This window comes from Corylus avellana, chromosome 11 (genome assembly GCF_965113065.1).
Source record: "Corylus avellana chromosome 11, dhCorAvel1.hap1.2, whole genome shotgun sequence".
In the NCBI taxonomy this organism is placed as follows: domain Eukaryota; kingdom Viridiplantae; phylum Streptophyta; class Magnoliopsida; order Fagales; family Betulaceae; genus Corylus; species Corylus avellana.
In genome coordinates, this window is record NC_142500.1 from 10,678,973 (window position 1) to 10,701,023 (window position 22,051).

Below are 22,051 nucleotides of genomic sequence, written 5' to 3' on the forward strand. Positions count from 1 at the left end.
AAACAGATCATTCAGTATTTCACTTACATACTGGTGCAGGCTATATCCTTATTGTGGTATATGTAGATGATATCATTATTACTGGAGATGATTCAGGAGGCATTGCCCGATTAAAGCAATTTCTACAAGAACAATTTCATACAAAGGATTTGAGCAAACTTCGGTATTTTCTAGGTATTGAAGTTGCTAGATCTCGAACAGGTATTAACTTATCTCAGAGAAAGTATGCACTTGATTTATTAGAAGAAACAGGTCTTTTGGGCTCTTGACCTATTGATGTTCCGATGGATCCAAATAAGAAATTACTAAAGGATGAAGGTGAATTATTTGAAAATCCTGGCAGGTACCGTCGTCTAGTTGGGAAGTTGAACTATCTAACTATCACCAAGCTAGATATTTCATATGCAGTTAGCGTTGTCAGTCAGTTCTTAGTGGCTCCTCGAGTTACACATTGGGAAGCTGTTACTTGCATTATTCGGTATTTGAAGAGACACCCTAGTCTAGGGATATTGTATAGACCGAATGGACATCTTAGGGTCAAAGGTTTTATTAATGCAGATTGGGCAGGTTCTCCTTCAGATAGACGGTCTACTACAGGATATTGCACATTCTTCGGCGGTAATCTTGTAACTTGGAAGAGTAAGAAACAGACAGTGGTGGCACAATCTAGTGCTGAAGCAGAGTACAGGGCAATGGCTCATACAGCTACTGAGTTGACATGGTTACAAAGCTTTCTTCAGGAGATTGATTTCGTAGCTCCTACTCCTATCCCGTTATCTTGTGATAACCAGGTTGCTATACATATTGCATCTAACCCAGTGTTTCATGAGAGGACTAAACATATTGAAGTCGACTGTCATTATGTCCGAGACAAAATACTCAATGGAGATATATCTACAACATTTGTGAAGTCTAGAGACCAGTTAGCTGATATGTTTACAAAATCATTATGTCGTAACCGGTTAGAGTTTATTTGTTCCAAGCTGGGCTTATATGATATATATGTTCTAGCTTGAGGGGGAGTGTTAGAAGAATGTATTAGGGTTTGAGGGTATTTTAGTCATTTGTGTATTCTTTAGGCTTATATAATAATATGTTTGAGGTAGGCTACGGATTATGTGACGAGCCTCCTCTTTTCTCAAAACCTACTTCATGCAAACCTCTCAACAACTACAAACTTCAAACTATAAGATTTGAAGTTTCAAGATTACATGACCATTCTAATTAGAACGCAGATTTTGTAGATGTAGTTAATTAGTATTGTCGAGAGTGTACTGCAGTAGAAATACACATTATAAGATATTCAAAAACAAATCTCTCATCCTACAACTAGGATACAACCAGGGACGTAAATGTACCTTCTAATGAGTTAATCAAGCTTCAACAATAGGGGTAAATAACAGCATAAAACTAAAAATTTTAATATCAAATGTGTTCGGAGATATATGGTCTGTTAGGTATTAGTATTACTCTTTTTGCGGGTAAGATAAGTATTATTCAAGAAGGGTATTTTAATTTTTTCGATTGTAACTCATATATATATATATATGTGTGTGTGTGTGTGTGTGTGTGTGCAAATGGAAGTGGCTCGGTTATATTATCCTCTGCCTGTTCTCTTCCATCAAACCTTAAATGCAAACTCTTCAATTCTAACATGGTATCACAGAAGGTTTGCTGTTATATTTCTAGTTCCCCAATCAGATATTGTCAATGAGATCTGATGCAATCAGATCATGAAAGTTATCCACTGAACCAATCCTGAAGCAACTGTTTCAAACCACATATAGCCTTCATCAATTGGCATACACTCCCCAACTGTAATATCTCACAATCCTCCACCATCCTCTTTGTTGCCTAATGGTCTCTATGGTCAGCCTCACTAGATTTTCCCATTGCACTCGGGGGAAGGTAAGCAATCTTGTACCCTTTTTTAAAAGCTCCACAGCTCATCCTATCAAATATTTCCTATTTTATGCAAGTCAATCTCCTACCTTCCATTGTTTTATTTCATTCTTGTTATTGGTTTCATCTCCTCAATCTGTTCAGGAAGCATATTATTATCTAGTTAACAAATAGTTATGGAAGAGGAATTGGTTATTCTTTATCAAAGCCAAAATTAGGAACTCACTACACTTTCTGCTAGGAAAAAACTTATTAGTTGCCGATAAGTGTACACTGTTAAGTTCCTCCTTGATGATTCTGTTAAGGGGCTAAAAGCTGGGAAACTTGCCAAATAATTTATGCAAACACATGGCACTGACTATAATAAAACTCTCTCTTTTACTGCAACGACATCTTCTACATGTGTTATCATCTCTTTGACAACCATGTTCATTGGCCACTTTATCAGCTCAAAGTAAAAAAATGTGTTTCTACACGGTGATTTGACTAAAAACATTTACATGGACCAACGTCTTGGATTTGTTCATTTGGAGCAGTATGGTCAAGTATGTTAGTTAAAGAAGGCTACATATGATCTGAAGCAATCACCCTGAGCTTGGTTCAATAAGTTTAGTGAAGCAATGTTATTGGACCATTCTGTTAGCAAGAATTCTAAATCTAGCATGATCATCTCTGTAGTGTATATAGATAATATTGTTATTATTCACAACGATAGTAAGAGTATTACTGAAGTATGGTGGAGGAGAGTAGCAATACCTTTACCATCATTGCAACACTCTAGTTGTTTAGCCAACCATAAAGCTATAGGAGGGTAGTAAGTTGAATTGTTTATTACTTAGACCATATATCACATTCGAAGTTGGTGTGTGCATCAAGTCATAGAAACTCCCGGAGTACCTCATGCCTCATGGGGAAACAACTATCAAAGTTTTAAGATATTTGAGAACAAAAAAATAAAAAACTCCTTGATAAGGATTGTCATACACAGCTCATTGACAAATACGGGTGATTAGTTTTATTTGATGCAGATGGGATAAATTCTCCATCAGATAGGTCTACTAAAGAATATTGCATTATTCTTAGAGTGACAAACAAAGTGTTCTAGCTCGACCTAGTAATGAGGAATAATATACCGCTATGGCTCATGTAGATCTCAGTTGGTACAGTTAAAGAGTCTAGTACACCAGATTGGATTTCTGGTAAATTTCCCAACGCAATTGTTTTATGATAATTTGGCTACTCTTCATATTGCTTAAAATCTAGTATTTCATGAAAGAACAAAACATATTAATGTTTACTATCACTTTGATTCTAAAAAGCTTCATTATAAGGATATGCCACATCCTTTGTGTGCTCAGAAGATCAATAACCATATATGATAACAAAACTCTTACTAGAGACAAGGTTCTTATGATATGTTCCAAGCTGGGACTATTTGATATATTTACATCAACTTGAGGGGTACTATTAGGAGATATATCGTGTTTTAAGAACTAATATTATTAAATAAGGGTACTTATGCCTTTTTGTTAACTCATATATATATATAGGGGAAAGTCCATATACCTCCTCAAACTATCATCCAATTGACAATGTCTCTCTCAAACTTTCAATTGTAACAATGTTCTCCCTATGACGAAACTACCCTTAGTAAAACGAAAACAAAAAATAATAAAACTTCTACAAAAACCTAAAACGTATATATATATATATATATATATATATATATATATATATATATATATATATATATATAAAATCCAAGGGGCGGCCAAATTTAAAATTAAAAAAAAAAAAAAAAAAAAAAAATCCTTTTTATAAGAAAAAATAAAAAAATAAAAAAATAAAATATCGATTTTTTAATCAAAATTGAAAATCTTTGTTTTTATTTTAATTTTTTTTTATAATATTTTTAACTAAAAAATTCTAAATAAAATTTGGGAAATTGTATATAAAATCCTTAGGTAAACGCGCCTTTATTAAAAACTCCCTGGGTTTTTTTTTCCGGAAATTTAGTCCCTGGGTCACTCGAAACTACTAGAAAACTCCCTACCGTCAATTTTTGTTAACTGCCGTTAGTCCACTCAAAACTCACCGTTTCATCTGATTAAAATATTAATTTTTTATTAATTTAATTTAAAAAAATTAATTTTTTTTTTTTAAAGTTTAATTTTTTTAAATTAAATTAATAAAAAATTAATATTTTAATCAGATGAAACGGTGAGTTTTGAGTGGACTAACGGCAGTTACCAAAAATTAACGGTATGGAGTTTCTAGTAGTTTCGAGTGACCCAAGGACTAAATTTCCGAAAAAAAAAAAACCTATGGAGTTTTTAATAAAGGCGCGTTTACCTAAGGATTTTAAATATAATTTCCCATAAAATTTTCGTTTAAAAAAATAAATATTTTCGTTTTAAAAAAAAAAAAAAAAAAAATCGATTTTTTAAATTAAAAATTTACGTTTTAAAAATTTTTAAAAAAAAAATCTTTTTTTTTTTAAATTAAAATTTCGTTTTAAAAAAATAATAATAATTTTTTTTTTTAATTTATAAAGGTATTTTTGTCTTATTGAGAAATCCATAGGGGCATTTTTATGTTTTTGCTAGCCTTGTGGGAAACATTGACAATGTTTTGATAGTTTGGGGAAGATAAATACTACACTTACCAAATTTTTTCACCAAAATTGGTACCTAAGTGATGTTTCACCATTGCATATGATGGTGATACATCTCCCAAGATAATAGATTTCATGGGACAGTGACACACATCATTTGGGAAAAAAAAATTGGTAAGTATAACATTTTCTTATATATAAAGAAACATGGGAGAAGCTAAATCAGATTTTCCTTTTCCCTCTTCTCTTTTGTCTCTTCTTTCTGTCAAAGCCTACTTGCGAACTCTTCAAATCTAACAAAATCTTATGATAAATTATTGGTACTTATACAAACTATGATAACTTAACACCCATGAATCATAATGAGATGTTTACGTTCAGATTACCTCAGTGTAGAAGCTGTTGAAGGAATCATATTTACCACATAAAAAGGAAAAACATGTTTCATGCCAAATAACCATATCATAATAACCTTAATAAATAAAATGTGCAAATGTGTTTCAATAAATGTTTGGGGCTAAACAAAAATAGAAACTGCATCTAGCACGGATGCATGTAACATGTGTTAAATAACAATACCATAGTGATTAGTGACCTAATGCAATTTTCAAACATGTCCAAATAAATATTGACAAGACATAGCTTGTTTTTCATGCAAGCACAATCAAACAAGGGTTAAATTTCCACCCCTAAACAATTAGCGTGACACTTATTTCTTTCCCATTAAAGAGCTCGTTTATTCGGTTAAACATCAGTTTGCATCAAACTATGACGAGTTATAATATGAACAGGTATAGCAAAATATGTACAACTCCCATACAACAAGCTGAACAATCTACGCTCAAGGAACTTCCAAAAGAGAAGGCCCGCAATATAAATATATCATTCTATCTTTTGTTAACTTTGATGCAATTCCAAAACAACTAGGGAAGATAAGCAGAGGGACCTAACTACTCATATAAACAATTACTACACTCAATATCAGACAGATTAAAGGAGCAAAAAATATGTTTGCAGAGTACTGCACACATGATTTGGAAATCCATTTATTATGGAACATAACAAGTTATATTAAGTGCAGCAACAGAAATTTAGAAAGAAGCAATTCTTTGCAAACACAAGTACTAGGTTTTTGGAGCTAATAAAAAAACAAAGAATGTATACATATATATATATATAGAGAGAGAGAGAGAGAGAGAGAGAGAGAGAGAGAAGAATCCATCGAATTGACAGAAATAAGAAGACACCCCAGAGAGCACGTTTATATCATAATCAGATTTAAAAGTCAAATAAAGAACAGAAAACAACTTCAACCACATTGCAGTAATGCATGCATAAGAAATACAAAGAAGGGGGTGAAGTTGAATCCATCAAAAGGCATAAGACATGCACTAGATGATAATTTTACCGCTGTTGTTCTCTCTTTTTGGCTCAAAAATATGTAGATTTCTGACCAAAAAAGTAATGACTCAGAATGACACAAATATCCAATTCAAGAAATGTACCATATATCTAGAGACGCAAACAGGGAAACAAGAAGTATACAGTGGAATCTTCAGAGTAAATTTCACACCAATAGTATATATACAAATTATATACACCAATTGATGGAGATAAGTTTCTTAAATTATATATACATATATTATTTTTGATAAATATGCACGTTATATTTTTAAGAAATAATCTCCTCATCTTCAACTAGTATCAGCAAATACTTGGAAGAGCAAATACCTCTTTGACCCTGGTCATTGTCCTCAACTCCAAGTAACCAGGTGTATGTCTGTTTTTTTTTTTTTTTCACTTTTTCTTTTTGATATCTATGCTTGTATTAAAAAAAAAAAAAAAAAAACTTCATACACAAATTAGTATAACATTATGCGCAAAACAAGATTCAGATAATGCCTTAATGCATGCCCAGAAATATCCATTTTCACTAAAACAATATATTATCAATAAAATAAACTTAAAACTTTTCAAGTTTACGATATTATCAACTATTTAAGACAAATTTTGAAAACAGAAAGAGTTGGGACTAACCTGAATAAGATTAAGCATCTTACGAGTCTGAGAAAAGATAAGAACACTATGCCCCTCTGATATTAAGTTATCCTATGACAAAGCATTCAACAATTTATTAAGCAATCAACTTAAACATGCAGAGCATTAATTATTAAAATAGAGCAATCCTCACCAATAAAGACAAGATGAACGATAGTTTGCAAGAGACATTGTCACGGCTTTCTTCCAAGCCATCTGTCTCAGCAACATCAGCTATGTGCATTGCCAATTTTTCAGCCATATTGACATCTTCTGGTTTCAACATCGACTCCATCCCTTCCAAAACATCTTCAGCCGCTCTCTTTGTCAAGAGAAGTGGATGGTCACATATTTTCTTCAAAATCTGTTTCAAATCATATAATATTTTATAAGAATCTTGTCCGAAAAAGAATAACAACCTAAACATCAATTTTCTGAGGCAACCCCATTGCTGGCCACCCCATCAATTTTTTTCTTAAAAAAAAAAAAAAAAAAGTTTTTGTTTTTAAAGATTTGATTTTTTAATAAAATTATTATTTTAATGTGATGTAGCAAAAATATTAATGTGGCATTAACGGATGGCACAATTTCATACGGAAAATCAATGGAATGATCTATTTTACCTTTTCAAAGAACTTAAGCAGTTAAAACTAAAAATTAAAAAATTAAAAAAAAAAACAAAACAAAACAAAAAACACATTTGAGGTGTGATCTGTTTTGACGCGTTGCCTCAGGAATTAATCTAAAAATTCCCTAAATTGAATCATATTGCATTTCAAAACATTACTATAAGCCAACATATTGAATCCATTGGAGCTCGCGTCCAAGAATAGCAGAAACTTTCCAAAATCAAGAAGCATGATGACCAGCTAATGCATCAAAGTCAAATAACAGCTACCTAAAAAACTAATTCCAATAAATTAATATCTTTGATTTCTATGTTCACTAGATGATCCTGCAACTTTTTAATTTTTCTACTAGAGAGTAAAATGGGCCATCAAGAATATAAAGAAGAAAAATTTCAGCAACCAATACTGCACTGTATGGCAAAAGAACAGCAATCATAAAACTCGGGACCAATATAACACCCCCCCCCCCCCCCCCCCAATATCATTAAAAAGTAAGGACAAAAAGAGACTCAATGCATGCATTGAACAAGGCCAAATTATTTAATTATCCAAAGAGTAGGTACCTTTTAGAGCAAAATACAAACGAGCCAAAAAATAAGCAATAAGATAGCCTCTAAGATTTTTACTGGTTATTGAAGCCTCATTCAATGCCTCTTAAGAGCAACATTGGAATTAATTCCAAATTTAAGTTATTTCATTTAGTCATGAATCATTATTCAAATAAGCATTTTTGTCATTTTTCGTTTGAACTCCCAGAATATAAATGTTAAATGCAGAGAGACTAAGAAAACAACATTGTTTCATCTCAGAAATAAATCATTATCACATAAATAAAATAAAATAAAGACTTAAACATAAAATAATCCCATGTTTTTTAACTTAACTAGGGAAACATGAATCTCAGCTAATAGGTCAATGCCCATCATCACCACTAGCTATTTTAAATAAATAAAATTAGCAAAGAAGTCACTAGACAACATTTCCGGACTCATAATCCAAGGCATTACTAGATATTAATAAATTAAACAAATAAATTAACAAAGAAAAAACAGCAGAAATAGCAAAGGATAACAAACAGTACCGTAAGAGCAGCCAGTGGTGAGCCATCAAAAGCTGAAAGAACCAGCTCACTCTTTAAAAAGGCTTCATAAAGTTGTCGCTACACCATATAAGTGCAAACTGTGAGATCAACATAACAATTTGAATGAAACCACAACGTGCGATGAAATGAAATGTAGACTGAGAAGAAGCAGATCAGACCTGGCAACTAGTTAATCTTAGCCACACAATGACCTCATTCTTCTTAGAAAGTTTGATAGTTGATTTGGAATTATCTTCACTAAAAACCTCACTCTTTAAACGCCGCAAAAAATAAGGTTGAATACGTTCTCTTAGCTCCTGTTTAAGAAAAAAAAAAAGTATCTACAACCTATTATCATCCCAAACAGGCATTAAAGAAACAAATTTGACATTACCAGTGAGAAAGCAACGAAAAACAAGATGCAAGCACAAGAGCTACGACGCAATAGAAGCAGATACGTAAGGAACTTAGAAATATGCAGTAAACAACAAGTCTCATAGATAGAAAGTGACAATTGACAAAAATCCTTTGAAATAGATACATAAAACAGACTCCAATACTTGCAATCTTATCACTTACAATTATTGGCTATACTATAATGAACTATTAGAACCTCACTAGAAACTTGTTCATAAGTTGAAGCCAAAATTCACAACATTGCAAGGTTTAAAAGTTCTAACTTTTATATATAGATATTGGCCATGTTTACTAAATTTGAAATATCACATATGGAAAGTTTCTAGAAGCTACAAATATTTAATTCCACAGTTCTTGCCTATTGAGACAAGCAATAGAAGAATAAAAACCTACATCAAACTATAATTTAAGCCAAGAATTTATAAGTACAACTTCCTTTGGCGCTGAGTGCAGGCCCTCGTCTAGCAGTAAGAACCACAGTGGTCCTCTATCGACTAGTATGATGGGTTCTACTTTGGTGGTAGCAAATAAGAATTCAGTTGAGACTGTTGGAAGGTCATAATCGAAGCTTTGGTGGGGGTGTGTAATGGGTTAGTAGGGCCCTTTAATCAGCTTAGTAGGATTAGCTTCTTTGTAATTTTGACAGGTCAATTATTTTGAAATTCCAATAGGCATTGTGTTAGTAGTTAGGTTGTTGTAATTCAATTATACTAAACCAATCTAATTGCTATTGTATTTTGCAAATTGAATTACAGGCATAGTGAAGGAATAAAGGAGAATCATAACTATTAAGGTTAAATACCTAATACCCCCTGGGGTTTCACAACTTTATTTTTTTCTCTCGTAAGGTTTGATTTTTATCACAGGAGGTCCTTGTGGTTTTGATCAATGACCAAATTAGTCAATTCGTCTGTTGACCATTAGTTGACTTAACAAACTGACACGTGGACCAATTAAAAGTTGTCATTTTGCATAAATGGCCACATCATCAAGGATGACGTTTTCCATAAAACACATCTTTTTTCTCATTTATTGGAGGCTGACTACCTTGAATACAATCAATATTTGGATAAAATCATTCAATTATTTGATCATTTACATTGCACCCCATCCCATATACACCTAAATCTTGGCATTATCATAATTCTTTCATCCATTCCACACAAACCGTCATTCAAACAACACAAAGATATACAACAAGATAATTAGATGTGTAACAGAGTGAGGCAGTTTCTAGCCGACATGTACATGCATTTGTGAGGTTTGTATCCCACATTGAGAAAATATAAAGAATAAGAATAGTTAATATACTTAAGTAAACCAAGCTCACTAGCTTAGGCTTTTGGGCTAGAATAGAGGGAACAAGGTGGTAGTGAAAAAGAAATGATTGGGGAAATTTTTGGGAGTCACGAAATTCTAGGTGGCCAAGATAGTATGAATACCTTCAAGGACAATATGAGGAAAAATAGGAACGTGATGGTATTGCTAATTGAGACATCATGAGGATAGGGGAGGGTCGAGGTGTTAATGGGTCTGAGAGTGTTGTAGGCCAGCTGAAAGGTGTTCTTAATGGGTTGAAGTCCAAGCCAATTGAGAGGGACTTGATCTTTGTAGCCCAGGTTCCCAAGCATTTGACTTGTCTAGGGTGGCCCAACCAAACAGGGTGAAAGAAAAAGATTCAAGCCTGACCGGTGCTTTTGAGAGAAATAAAATCAACATTGGCCCAAGAGTTTGGAAGCATGAGCTTCCTCAGTGAGCTTGGGTGCGGGAGCGGGAGCGGGCTCGTGTTCTTCTCAACTAAGTAGGCCTCAGTAGACGAAGCCCAATTCAAAGGGGAGGATGTCTTTCAGTTTGAGCGCAATTTCTTTGGTGGCCCATGTCAAAGTAATGATTAAGTAGTTAAATTTATTTCTTCCTATCAACTTAAGCTTTTAAGACAAGTGGTGATTTAACACGGTATCAGAGTCAGAGGTCCTGAGTTCAAACCCTATCTCCATCAATTCACCCCCATTTAAATTAAATATTTCATGTGTTGGGCATCATCTATTAAAAGGGAGTTTAAGTCCACACGTAAGGGGGAGTAACAAAGTAATGATTTAAGTGATTAAATTTGTCTCTTCCTATCAATTTAAGCTTTTGGGATAACTGATAATTTAACAGTCCAACACACTCAAACACGTACTAAGATTTTGGGCCTGCATCAGTCAACTACAGCCCAAGTGTTAAGTCATTTTAAAACCAAGCCCACTAACCAAAAGTGAAAAATTAAAACAAGCTCTGGGGTCTCATCTTTAGGGTTGGGCGAGGGAGTGGATTCGAGTCATCCTTCCACTCAGCCTGCTGCCTCTTTGATAGCTAAGCAACTACCTTCCATGTCTATCGTTGATCACTTTGGTGGAGTCAAGGAGGGGTTTCAAGGCAATTTGAGCGGTGTAGGTTATGAGTCCACTTTTGGAGGTTCTTTATCAAAAGAAAAAATCATGGCTACCCCGATGTTGATGCTACCACTTATTGCAGTTTTGATTTCAAGTCCAAATTGTGCCAATGAGGACTCAATAGCAGGTATTTCAGATGTTTGTCTACAGGTTGAAGAGTTTACGTATATGAATGCTCATACTAGTAGATCTCTCAATGATGGTGCATTTGTTGTTCCATGTTTGGGTGTCACAAACTTCGTGGGACGACCTAAGGCCTTGGAATGGGCTCTAGCCTTTCGGGATGGTAAGAGAGCACCCATTCTAGATTTGATCACTTGACTTTTTTTGTTTCTCTCGAAAGGAGCAACGATGGAGGCAATGAAGCGAGAAAGGACCTAGTGATCATCCAAACATCCCTGTTAAAGAAGGCAAAGATGGGATAAATCAAACCAGAAATAATGGGGACGAGATGACCCCACTCTTGAAATGAAACCCTATTCTAGGGAAGAGCATTAGGATCACGAGATGTTGAACATCCATCCTTTTGTTATTGAAGAGCCAATTCTACCTATTTTGGATTCTTTAGATTCGGTGCTAGGGATGTCTTGTGAAGCGTTTGAGGATGAGGTGATGACCTTGCTCACTGCTATTGAAGTGAGTCAAAATCGGGATGGTTCAGCTAGTCCTGTTCTCCTTATAAGGCAATGAACAAAAGGCACCGCAAAGTAAAAAGGTTAGCATGTTCTATCAATTAAGACCATAAGTGAGGTCAGGCTAGCAACGACAAAGGTAAGGGGGAAGGGCCCAACTGATTCAATATGAAGCCTAGTGTTTTGTCTTGGAATGTTCGCAAATTGGATGAGATGAATAAAAGGTTGAGGATTAGGTATCTCCTTAGATCTTGGAAGGTTGATATTGCTTGTCTTCAAGAAACCAAGTTGGAGCTTGTGTCTAGGACAGTTGTGCATAATCTTTAGGTTGTCAACATGTAGACTAGTATTATTTTGGCTCGAGAGGTGCTTATGGACAGATCCTATTAATGTGGGATAAAAGGGTGGTGGAGAAAGTTGAGGAGTGTGTGGGAGGCTTATTCTGTGGTTTGCTCTTTCAAAAACGTCTATGATAATTTTTGGTGGGCTTTTGCAGGTGGTCATGGCCCTAATGTTGACACTAACAAAAGAGTGCCCTAGGATGAATTGGTGGGGTTTGGTGGACCTTATTGTGGCCCATTGGGAGTGATTTCAACATCACCCGTCATCCGAGTGAGAGATCTAGCAACACCCGTTCTAGCCTAGCTATGTCAAAGTTTTCGAAGTTCACTTCTGAAAATCTGTATTGCTTCCCTAAACATCCGGAATGCTATAGTGCTACCCATTGCATTGGGAAACACTTTAGCTTCCCTATCGATTATTTTAACGCAAAATATTTATCTCTCCTCGCTCCTCTACTCTTTCTGCCTTTCACTGGGGATTGTGTTAGAATTTTATAAAAAATGTGTGGGTATGCATAGAACTTGTATTTTTTTGTAAATAAATAATATTTTAATGGTATAGGGAAAGATAAGGGGAAGCTACTATGGAGTGTATTTGGATAGGAAAGCATAAAATAGTTTTGTTCCCTAAATTTAAGAAAAATCAAATAGAAGTTGTTGTTAGTCCTGATATGAATCTCCCCCTTATAGGTAGAAACTACAAGTGGTCTAATAACTATGACCCTTCGTCATGGCCCAAAATTAACAGACTTCTCTCTCCCAAGCCTAGTTTCCTAATGCTTCTCAAAGGAGGCTCCCCATACTCTTATCAGATCATTTCCCTTTACTTTTGGATTGTGTTGTTGTGGTAAAGTTAAATGGTTTTATGGATAAGATAAAACAATGGTGGAAAACCTATAGCTTCCAAGGCTCTCCTAGTTTTATTATGGCACATAAATTGAAAGCCTTGAAATCCGATTTAAAAAATGGAATGAGAATATATTTGGCAACGTTGAGAAGCAGAAAAATGTTGTTTTGGATGAAATTTGTGATCTTTATATTATTGCAAAAAGAATATCCTTATCTAATGATGAATGGTTGAGAAAGGAAGAGATCATCAAGGATTTAGAGAGACTTATTCTTCTCAAAGAAGTGAGCTGGAGGCAAAAGTCACTGGCTCTTTGATTGAAAGAGGGAGACAATAATATTAAAATCTTACACTGTGTGGCAAATTCGAACAAAAGAAACAACACCAATGAATCCTTAGTTGTTAATGGTTTTATCACTTTAGATCCTACAACAATAAAGGAGCATGTTGTGCAGTTTTACAATAAATTTTATTCATAACAATTCAGTTGGTGACCAAAGCTGTATAGTCTTTCTTTCAATTCAATCGGTGTTGAAGAGGTTAGGTGGTTAGAGAGAGCATTGGACAAGAGTGTGGTTTTTGAGGTGGTGACAGCCCAAAATGGTGATAAGGCACCAGGTCTAGATGGTTTTTTCATAACTCTTATTTAGACTTGTTGGGAGGTCATTAAAGGGATTTCATGAATGTTTTCCAAGAGCTTCATCTTTGAGGGAAGTTTGAAAAGAGTCTCAATGCAACTTTTATTTCACTCATCCCTAAGAAAGCTAGGGTTGTGAATATTAAGGACTTCTGTCTCATTAGTCTTATGGGTAGTGTTTATAAAATCATCTCAAAAGTCCTAGCAAACAAACTAAAGACAATGTTGGAGTAAGTTATTTCCACGTCTCAAAATGCTTTCACCAAGGGGAGACAAATCTTAGATTCAATTTCGGTAGCTAATGAATTGTCTTGATAGCTTGATTAGATCAGGGGAACCCAGTGTGCTATGTAAGTTGGACCTAGAAAAGGCATACAATTGTTAATTGAGGTTTTGTGTTGGCTTTGAGGAGAAATGGAGAGGTTGGATCGCCCACTGTATTTTTTGATTTGGCACCGGGTATCCGAAACTTCGCTTTGACTAATCCCGAGGATACACAGGCCCTCGGCAAAGAGTTTCCCACAAGTGCACATCGGTTAATTTAAGGGGCAAACCCCCAGTTTGATAGCCACAATAAGCAGTTTGCACTCAGTGGTTTCGAACCTAAGACCTTGAGGATTATACTCAAAGTCCTAGGCTGTCCAACCACTGAGTGCCCTTGGGACATAAAAGGGATCACCCATTGTATTTCTAAGGTGCATTTCTTGGTTTTGATTAATGCATCTTCATATGGTTTCTTTAATAGCTCTCATGGTCTGAAACAAAGGGATCATTTCTCACCTCTGCTTTTGGTGGTTGTGATGGAAGCTTTGTATAGAATGTTGTCTGCCACAATGGATTTTCGGTGGGGTCGAGGAATAACGACAAGTTGCTAGTGTTTCATCTCTTGTTTGCAAGTGACACTTCCATATCATCTTTGTCATCTGCTCTGCCTCTTCTTATGTTTTGAGGTTGTCTCGGGATTGAAAATTAACTTATTTAAATCAAAGTTAGTCCATGTTGCCATGTGGATGGTGTTGAGGGCTTGGCTTGTGTTAAACTATCAGTTATCTCAAAAGCTTAAGTTGATAGAAAGAAGTAAATTTAATCACTTAATCAATACTTTAACACTCCCCCTCACGTGTAGGCTCAAACTCCCTTTTAATAGATAAAGCCCAACACGTGAAATATTTAATTTAAATGGAGGATGATTTGACAGAGTCAATGTACGATCCCAAGACCTTGGCTCTGATACTATATTAAACTATCAGTTATCTCAAAAGCTTAAACTGATAAAAATAAATAAATTTAATCACTTAATCAATACTTTAACAATATTCTTGGGTGTACAGTGTCCTCTTTGCCTTTGAAATATTTGGGGCTTCCTTTGGGGGATTCGTACAAGGCTAAATCAATACAAGATGGCATTGTTGAAAAATAGAGCGTAGTTTGACTGGTTGGAAGAGGCTTTATTTGTCTACATGTAGTAGGTTAACATTGATTAAAAGCACTCTTTCCAATTTGCCTACTTATTAATTGTCAATCTTCACCATCCCCGTATGTCTTGCCAACCGGATTGAGAAACTTTAGTGGGGTGGAATTGGGGACGAGTTCAAAATCCATCTAGTTAGTTGGTTTAAGATTTGTTCTAAGATTTTCTCTAGTGGTTTGGGGGTCAGAAATATGATTCAATTTAACCAAACTCTTTCGAAGAAATGGTTATGACTTTATGCCACAGAAAGAGAGGCTTTGTAGAGATCGGTGGTGGAACCCAAATATGATAGCACGAGGGGAGGATGGTGTTCCAACGAGGTTGTTGGGCCCTTCGGGGTGGGGTTGTGGAAAAACATTACAAAGGGGTGGGGTTTTTTTCTCTAGATTTGTCAAATTTGAAGTGGGTGATGTGTCCAAGATTAGTTTTAGCATGACTTATGATGTGGAGATTATCCACTGAAGACAACGTTTTTGGAATTGTTTAGTGCTGCTCACTCTAAGGAGGCTTTAGTGGTGGACTATATACAGTTTTTTAAAATAAATATTCCGTGAAATATTTTTTTTATCAAATGAGTGCATGATTGGGAGGTGAACTTGATCACCTCGTTCTTTGAGCTCTTGTATTCTCTCAAGTTGAAACAAGGTGGCAAGGATAGAATCTGTTGGATCCCTCTAAAAAAGGCAAGTGTTCAAGGTCAAATCCGTTATCATGCCCTTTGCACTCTTGCTGGCTCCCCATTTCCATGGAAGAACATTTAGAGAACTAAGGCTCCTTTTAGAGTGCTGTTATTTATGCGGACAGCAACACTAGAGAGATTTTTAACTTTGGATAACCTGAACAAGAGGCAAGCCATAGTTGTGGATTGGAACTGCATGTGCAAGAGGAATGAGTAGACCATAGATCATCTTCTTCTCTATTGTGAAGTGGCTAGAGAATTATGGGTTTCAATCTTCCGTCTTTTTGTGGGTGATGCCTAGAAGGGTGGTGGAATTGATGGCTAGCTTGAGAGGTCATTAGAAAGCCATTGCATTTTAGGAAGTTGGAGAATGGCTCCTATGTGCTTAATGTGGAGCATTTGGTGAGAACAGAACACAAGGAACTTTGAAGATTGTGAGAGAGCGATGTTAGAGTTAAAAGTTGATATGTTCAAATCTCATTATGCTTGAATAGCGGCACACAATAGTCCTTGTATTTCTAGTTTTACTGAATTTCTAGACTTGTGTTCTTCTTTTTCTCCCTAATTGAGAGTCTCTCTTTGATACTCTTTGTGTACTTGGGCTGCGCCTTTTGCACACTTTCTAATAAGAATGATTTACTTACCAAAAAAGATTTTTGTACGTACACTTCATTGTTCATCAACAGGCAAATGTAAAATGTATCGTCAAAATTGTTGAAATAAGAAAACCAAAAGCAATAAAACAAATACAGAAACAGTAGTATCATGGACCTGGAAATTGTGGATCTCACATTTTAGATTCAAAGGTCCCATAAGGGAAAATTTGGTAAATGATCATGAGCTCCATTACTTGTAATATTATTCGATAGCCAGTTTTTATTACTGTCACCAAAACAATACAAAAAAAGAACCTTTTGCACATATAAATGCTTTGAACATCAGTAAAGCTACAATTTTGAACTACATGGAGGGGAATAAAAGATGTACAATGGGCACAAAAGAACCACACCATTATGGTGTTTACGACAATCCTATTAAAAATCCATTCAAGTGAAAACACAAATAGAATGTTGTAACAGTTCTCTCTCTCTCTCTCTCTCTCTCTCTCTCTCTCTCATAAGATTGAACTTAAGACCTCAATAACCCCGTCAAACAGAACCCAATGACTAAGCAACACAAAACACATTATAACCATCAAATATATCATTACCTTTGCAACTGCTGAACCAATACGCTTTTCCCTATCAGATGCCTTTTTTTCATTTCCACGTAGAATGGCATATTCAAACTTTTCCTTAAACCTGAGAAACTCCAAAATCTCATGCCACAAGAAACACAAACATAATTGAAGACAACTTTTGCAAGAAGAGTTTATTACCATTGCTTGTCACCCAGTAGGTCAGGACAACAGAAGTTGAACAAGGCCCACAACTCCTAAAAAAAAAAAAGCAGAACACTATACCAGATCACATATCCAGTTTTTAATGACAATGCACCATAATAACTATGGACTCCTTGATTATACTTATAGAAAATAACAAAAAGGTAACACAATGAATGCCAAACAGAATACCTTCAGATTGTTTTGTAATGGTGTGCCACTGATGATAATACGACAAGCACTTGGTATCTCAAGCAAACTTTTGGCTCTCTGTGTACTAGGATTCTTTATCAGATGCCCCTGGAGTTTTAAATAGGTTGATCAGATAAAGTGATGTCTCAAGGTTAAGTGGAAACAAATTCTTATACAAATGTGATGCTAATATGAGTAGTAACTAAAAAAATCAAATTGTAAGTATTAATAAACTAATGATAGGATTGGCAATGAAGCAAGGCCCAGGATGGGCCTCTCCCTTCCCAAACCCAGCAAAGTGCGAAAAATAATCTTCCCAAATCCATTTGCACCTTATAAGGGGCAAGGAAGAATTCTATCAAGGGGAGCCAGATTCTCTATTGGTGTCCCATATACATGCAATGTGAAGCTATCAAGGGGAGCAGATTCTCTATTGGTCTCCTGTATACATGCAATGTGAAGCTAACATCTACAAAACTTCATGTTCAGCTTATGCAGGCAGTCCATGAATGCAGCTCTTGAATGCCTAGGCATTCAACTAAGCTGAAAATCTCAACCTTTTATGCCAGCACTCAAGTTCCGTCACCATTACTTCTTTTCAATGTTAGATTCCTGAGCTCCAAATGCTCAACTCCATGCTTTCCTAAACTCTACAATCCCAAAAACAATATGATTCTGAATTAGTCCTTGACGTTTGGAATGGTCTGATATCCCAACTCTGAAAGCTAAAGAGTTGCACCATTCCTTATGGTAGTCATTCTTGAAATGGAGAATAAAATTACAGTACAGGCTCAATTGTTTAGGGACCACTGTAATAAACAAACATCCTCGCATTGGCAAAACAATAAGCCCTTGATGGGCTTCACTCAAGACATGCCAAACAGAGCACTAAATTTTTTATTGAATTTACAATTGTATGCATCTTTGGAGACGATACATCCTCTGGAGGCATCTAACTTATTATTTATTTTCTACACAGTTTTCCTCAAACCTAAACAACTGATTCAAATCTCTCCCAGCACCCACTTATTGCATACTGTGACACAAAGTTGTCCAACATTACCTACAAAAAAAAAAAAAAAAAAGTTATCCCAAAAAAAGTTTTCACCTTGGGTCAAACAAATTTAAATCCTCACATATGCATATTTTTTTATAAATGTGGTAATCACAAACATATAAACGCATACATATGTACGAGTACAAAGGCAGTAGAGTTGGGGGCTGGGCAATAAAATTGACTGCCTTACAGTATGGCCATCACACATATGAACAAATTTACAATTCTTTTGAAGATGGAAACCACGGGAAAAAAATAAGACTTCTCAATGCTTGGCAACAATATGAGTAACTAAATACCTCATCAAGTATCATATAATCCCATGTAACACTATCTTCACTTCCTTCATTATCGTAATAGTAGTCACCCCGTAAAGATTTAGAGTTGTTCCGTACAATATCATAAGTTGTAAGAAGGACACCTTTGTCCTGTGAGGAGACAACAAATGCAAGATGTCACAAAATCTTATCATGCCACCCAACAACATGCAAACCAAGAGAAGGGTTCTAGAACCCCATGGCAACAGTTCTCTAGAAACTATATTTTAATATCAAAATTGCTAAGTAAGCATTACATAGAAATGACAGATTTTGAATTTTCCAAGTTGAGCATTTAACCAAATCTAAAATGAGGACGATTGTGCGAATGAAATTAACGTATTCCAGACTTGTGTGAGAACTTATTCAACCCCCAAGTTTCAAGTTCAGTCTGAAGCATAAACTTAGTTGCATGCTTAGCCTCTATTTGCCAGTAAATATGTTATGTGCCAACTCAGATTTAATACGTGAAAGGGACATATCTAATACCTGAAGTATATACTGGAGCTCATACTGCCGAGCTTTTGGACAAGTCCCATAGTACCTACATTGAAGAACAGGTTTGGTGACTGCAGCAATTCATACAAAAATATTTATATTTTTTCTTTATCAATAAATTAAATTTTGTTTTCTCATATAAGAAATAAGAGGAAAGGTAGAAAAGACACAAGCCAAGCAGCATTACTCTCTTATCTTCTCAGAGAGCCCCACGGCTGATAATTCTTTGATCCAATGGGGCATCAGCGTTTTTGGGGCCACAACCATTGCCCTCTTAATCAAACGCGAGTGGAATAATCCAGCTAAGAAGCCACATATCTGCACTCAGAAACAAACCAGCATTGAAACAAATTTTAAATATATAAAATAATCTAAAAACAAAATTTCCTAGTAAAACAGATCCAATTTGTTTACCTGCATTGTCTTCCCCAGACCCATGTCATCCCCTAAGATTCCACCCTTACCCTGACAATGCAGAGCCCATAGCCACCTTAAGCCATCACGCTGATGTGGATACAACATTTTAGCAATCTTACCAGGCAACTTGTACGTAGATTTTGAGCCACTAAAACTAATAGACCCATCATCCTCCAAAACAGAACCATCCGCATAATCATCCAAAACATCATCACCATGTGAATCATTATACTCATCCTTAAGCTTCATTCCCCACTTCTCCACCACCTTAACTGTTTTCTTGCCACTCAAAATAACACAATCATCCTCCCCATCATCCTCTCTTTCTTCAACTTTAGAATCAAACAATTGCTGGACAGGAACTAACTTCTTATCCATCCTCCGAGGTAGAGGATCATTTGTTTTTGCTCCACTATGTTTCTTAGTCTCCTGTACCCCACCCATAAAACCATCATCCTTAGAGTCAAACACCTTCTCCTCTTCAGATTCAGTCTCAAAAGGCTGTCTCCTGGACGTCAATTTCTCATCCACCTCTCTGGGTTCATTTCTATTTAGCTTTCCACTAGTGTTCTTCACTCCATGTGCCCTATTACCTTCAGAAACATTCCACAAATCACTCTTCTCCTCATGCTCTTCTACAGCATTCTCAACCCCACCTCCAGCACTATTAACCAAGTCCGACGAGGAACCAGACATGTCTGATGCAAGCGAAAGCGAAGACCCTGCACTCATATATTCAGGAAAATCAACTTTCTTCTCTTCACTCATTTCCTTCTCTCTCACCAAATCCAAAGAATCCTCGACCAATTCAATCCTCTTTGGAACCCGCTTCTTCTCAATGGACAAAAAATCAAACTTGGCGCTCAAATCGCTGAGAATATCTCTAATCTCATTTCCACCCTTATTCTCACCACCACCCTCACTCGCATTTTTGGGTGGCGGTGAATCAAATTCAGTGATATCAGAAAACGTTGGGTCATCAAGCACCACTGTATCATCAGAACTATCATTGTGTCGAGTTGAAACTTTACATAGACGCCGCCTACCTTCGATCTTAACCTTCATCGGCTTCTCTTTCTCTGGAAACTCATCAAAGAGAAGTTATATATAAATAAGAAAACGAAAATGGTTTCGCATATACATACAGAGAGAGAGAGGAGTACCGAGAGGAGAATCAAGACCGGTGATTCCTGAGAATTGAGAAATATTCTCATCGTCGTGGTCGTCGTTGTTGACCTTTGATGGCTTCCCTTCTCCTTCTTCAGTGTGAAACATTATTGCAAATTTTAAAACAAAAACAAAAATAAAAAATAAAAATAACTATTGAGAGAAATTCGTACCAAGAGGAGAATCGAAATCGCTGATTCCTGAGAATTGAGGAATATCATAATCGTCTGCGAGACGCAATATTCAACAATTAGTCCAAATTTTCAAACCCAACAGCAAAAATTCAATTTTTTTTTTGTATTCATCCAAAAAAAAAAAACAACAAAAATTAAAAAATGTTAGGGATAGAGAGAGGGAAATGAGTTTGTACCCGTGGAGGGCCTGGAGGAGGGTTTCAGAGGAGCGGAGAGGTCTTGAAGGAGACGGTAATGGCGGTCGTTGAGGCTCAGTGGTTTCTTGCTGCTCTTCATCTCCGCAATTGGTTTCCTTTTTTGTGCTGGAACCAAAGAAAGCTCTCTCTTAGAGTGGGGATTGTAAAAGTGTTTTTATAATAGAAAGTTAAGAAACGAGAAAGTGAAGGAGATGTTTGGGTTTTTTGTAATTCTTGTGGGCTTTTCGGAGGTCATTTCGGCTTCATGGTTTTCCCGCTGTGTGTGTGATTTTTGAATTTTGGATACTCGGAGGCCGCTAGCATTCGCACGCGCAAAGGAAACTTTTTTTTTTTTGTTTTTAACAAAATGTATGTGTTTCTTTACATGTTCTATAGCTATTAGAGCATTTCTTTTTTTTTTTTTTGATAAGTAGCTATTAGAGCATTTCTTACAGCCAATTTATTTTCTTATATTTAGGAAAAATCTCAAAAAATTACCAAAACGCACCCAGATCATAATCTCTAAATATAACAATATCAAAGGGCATCTACAGTATTTCTTAATGTATTGAAAAACACTGTAGATGCCTAATGCATTATTAAATTATAAAAACCTAATTATCTCTCCTCTCTCATTCACATGTCCCAACAATTCTCTCTCCTTTCTCTTTGGTTGCAATGATAAAAAAAAAATAGTATTTAATTCATATAGAGAAAAATAAAGAAATCTATTGTGAAATATTTTTTTACAAGGAATCAAAAAGTAATTTTATTCCCTTAATTTAGAAAAAATGGTTGGGAAAACACACCCACACACACACACACACACATATATATATATATATATATGCAATTTAAACACATTATTTTAAAAGACTGCATTAGAGAAAATTCGATCTAGTTTAAATTAAAATTTTGTCTTTTTTTATC

The 22,051-nt window shown here is 35.5% G+C and overlaps 1 protein-coding gene across 1 annotated transcript in view; it reads right to left on the reverse strand.

The window, feature by feature from the left end:
• The window catches only part of CHR24 (chromatin remodeling 24), a 57,158-nt gene that overhangs the window by 32,923 nt on the left and 2,184 nt on the right, over positions 1–22,051 (reverse strand). The window contains exons 2-15 of the mRNA XM_059576720.2: positions 21,122–21,247; positions 20,925–20,978; positions 20,748–20,843; positions 19,582–20,663; positions 19,355–19,485; positions 19,159–19,213; positions 18,652–18,780; positions 17,296–17,403; positions 17,101–17,156; positions 16,933–17,023; positions 8,443–8,580; positions 8,264–8,341; positions 6,708–6,917; positions 6,554–6,625 (exon numbers count right to left, since the gene is read on the reverse strand). Of these exons, the coding sequence (XP_059432703.2) occupies positions 6,554–6,625; positions 6,708–6,917; positions 8,264–8,341; positions 8,443–8,580; positions 16,933–17,023; positions 17,101–17,156; positions 17,296–17,403; positions 18,652–18,780; positions 19,159–19,213; positions 19,355–19,485; positions 19,582–20,663; positions 20,748–20,843; positions 20,925–20,978; positions 21,122–21,247 (2,426 nt within the window). The remainder of the gene's footprint in view (positions 1–6,553; positions 6,626–6,707; positions 6,918–8,263; positions 8,342–8,442; positions 8,581–16,932; positions 17,024–17,100; positions 17,157–17,295; positions 17,404–18,651; positions 18,781–19,158; positions 19,214–19,354; positions 19,486–19,581; positions 20,664–20,747; positions 20,844–20,924; positions 20,979–21,121; positions 21,248–22,051) is intronic.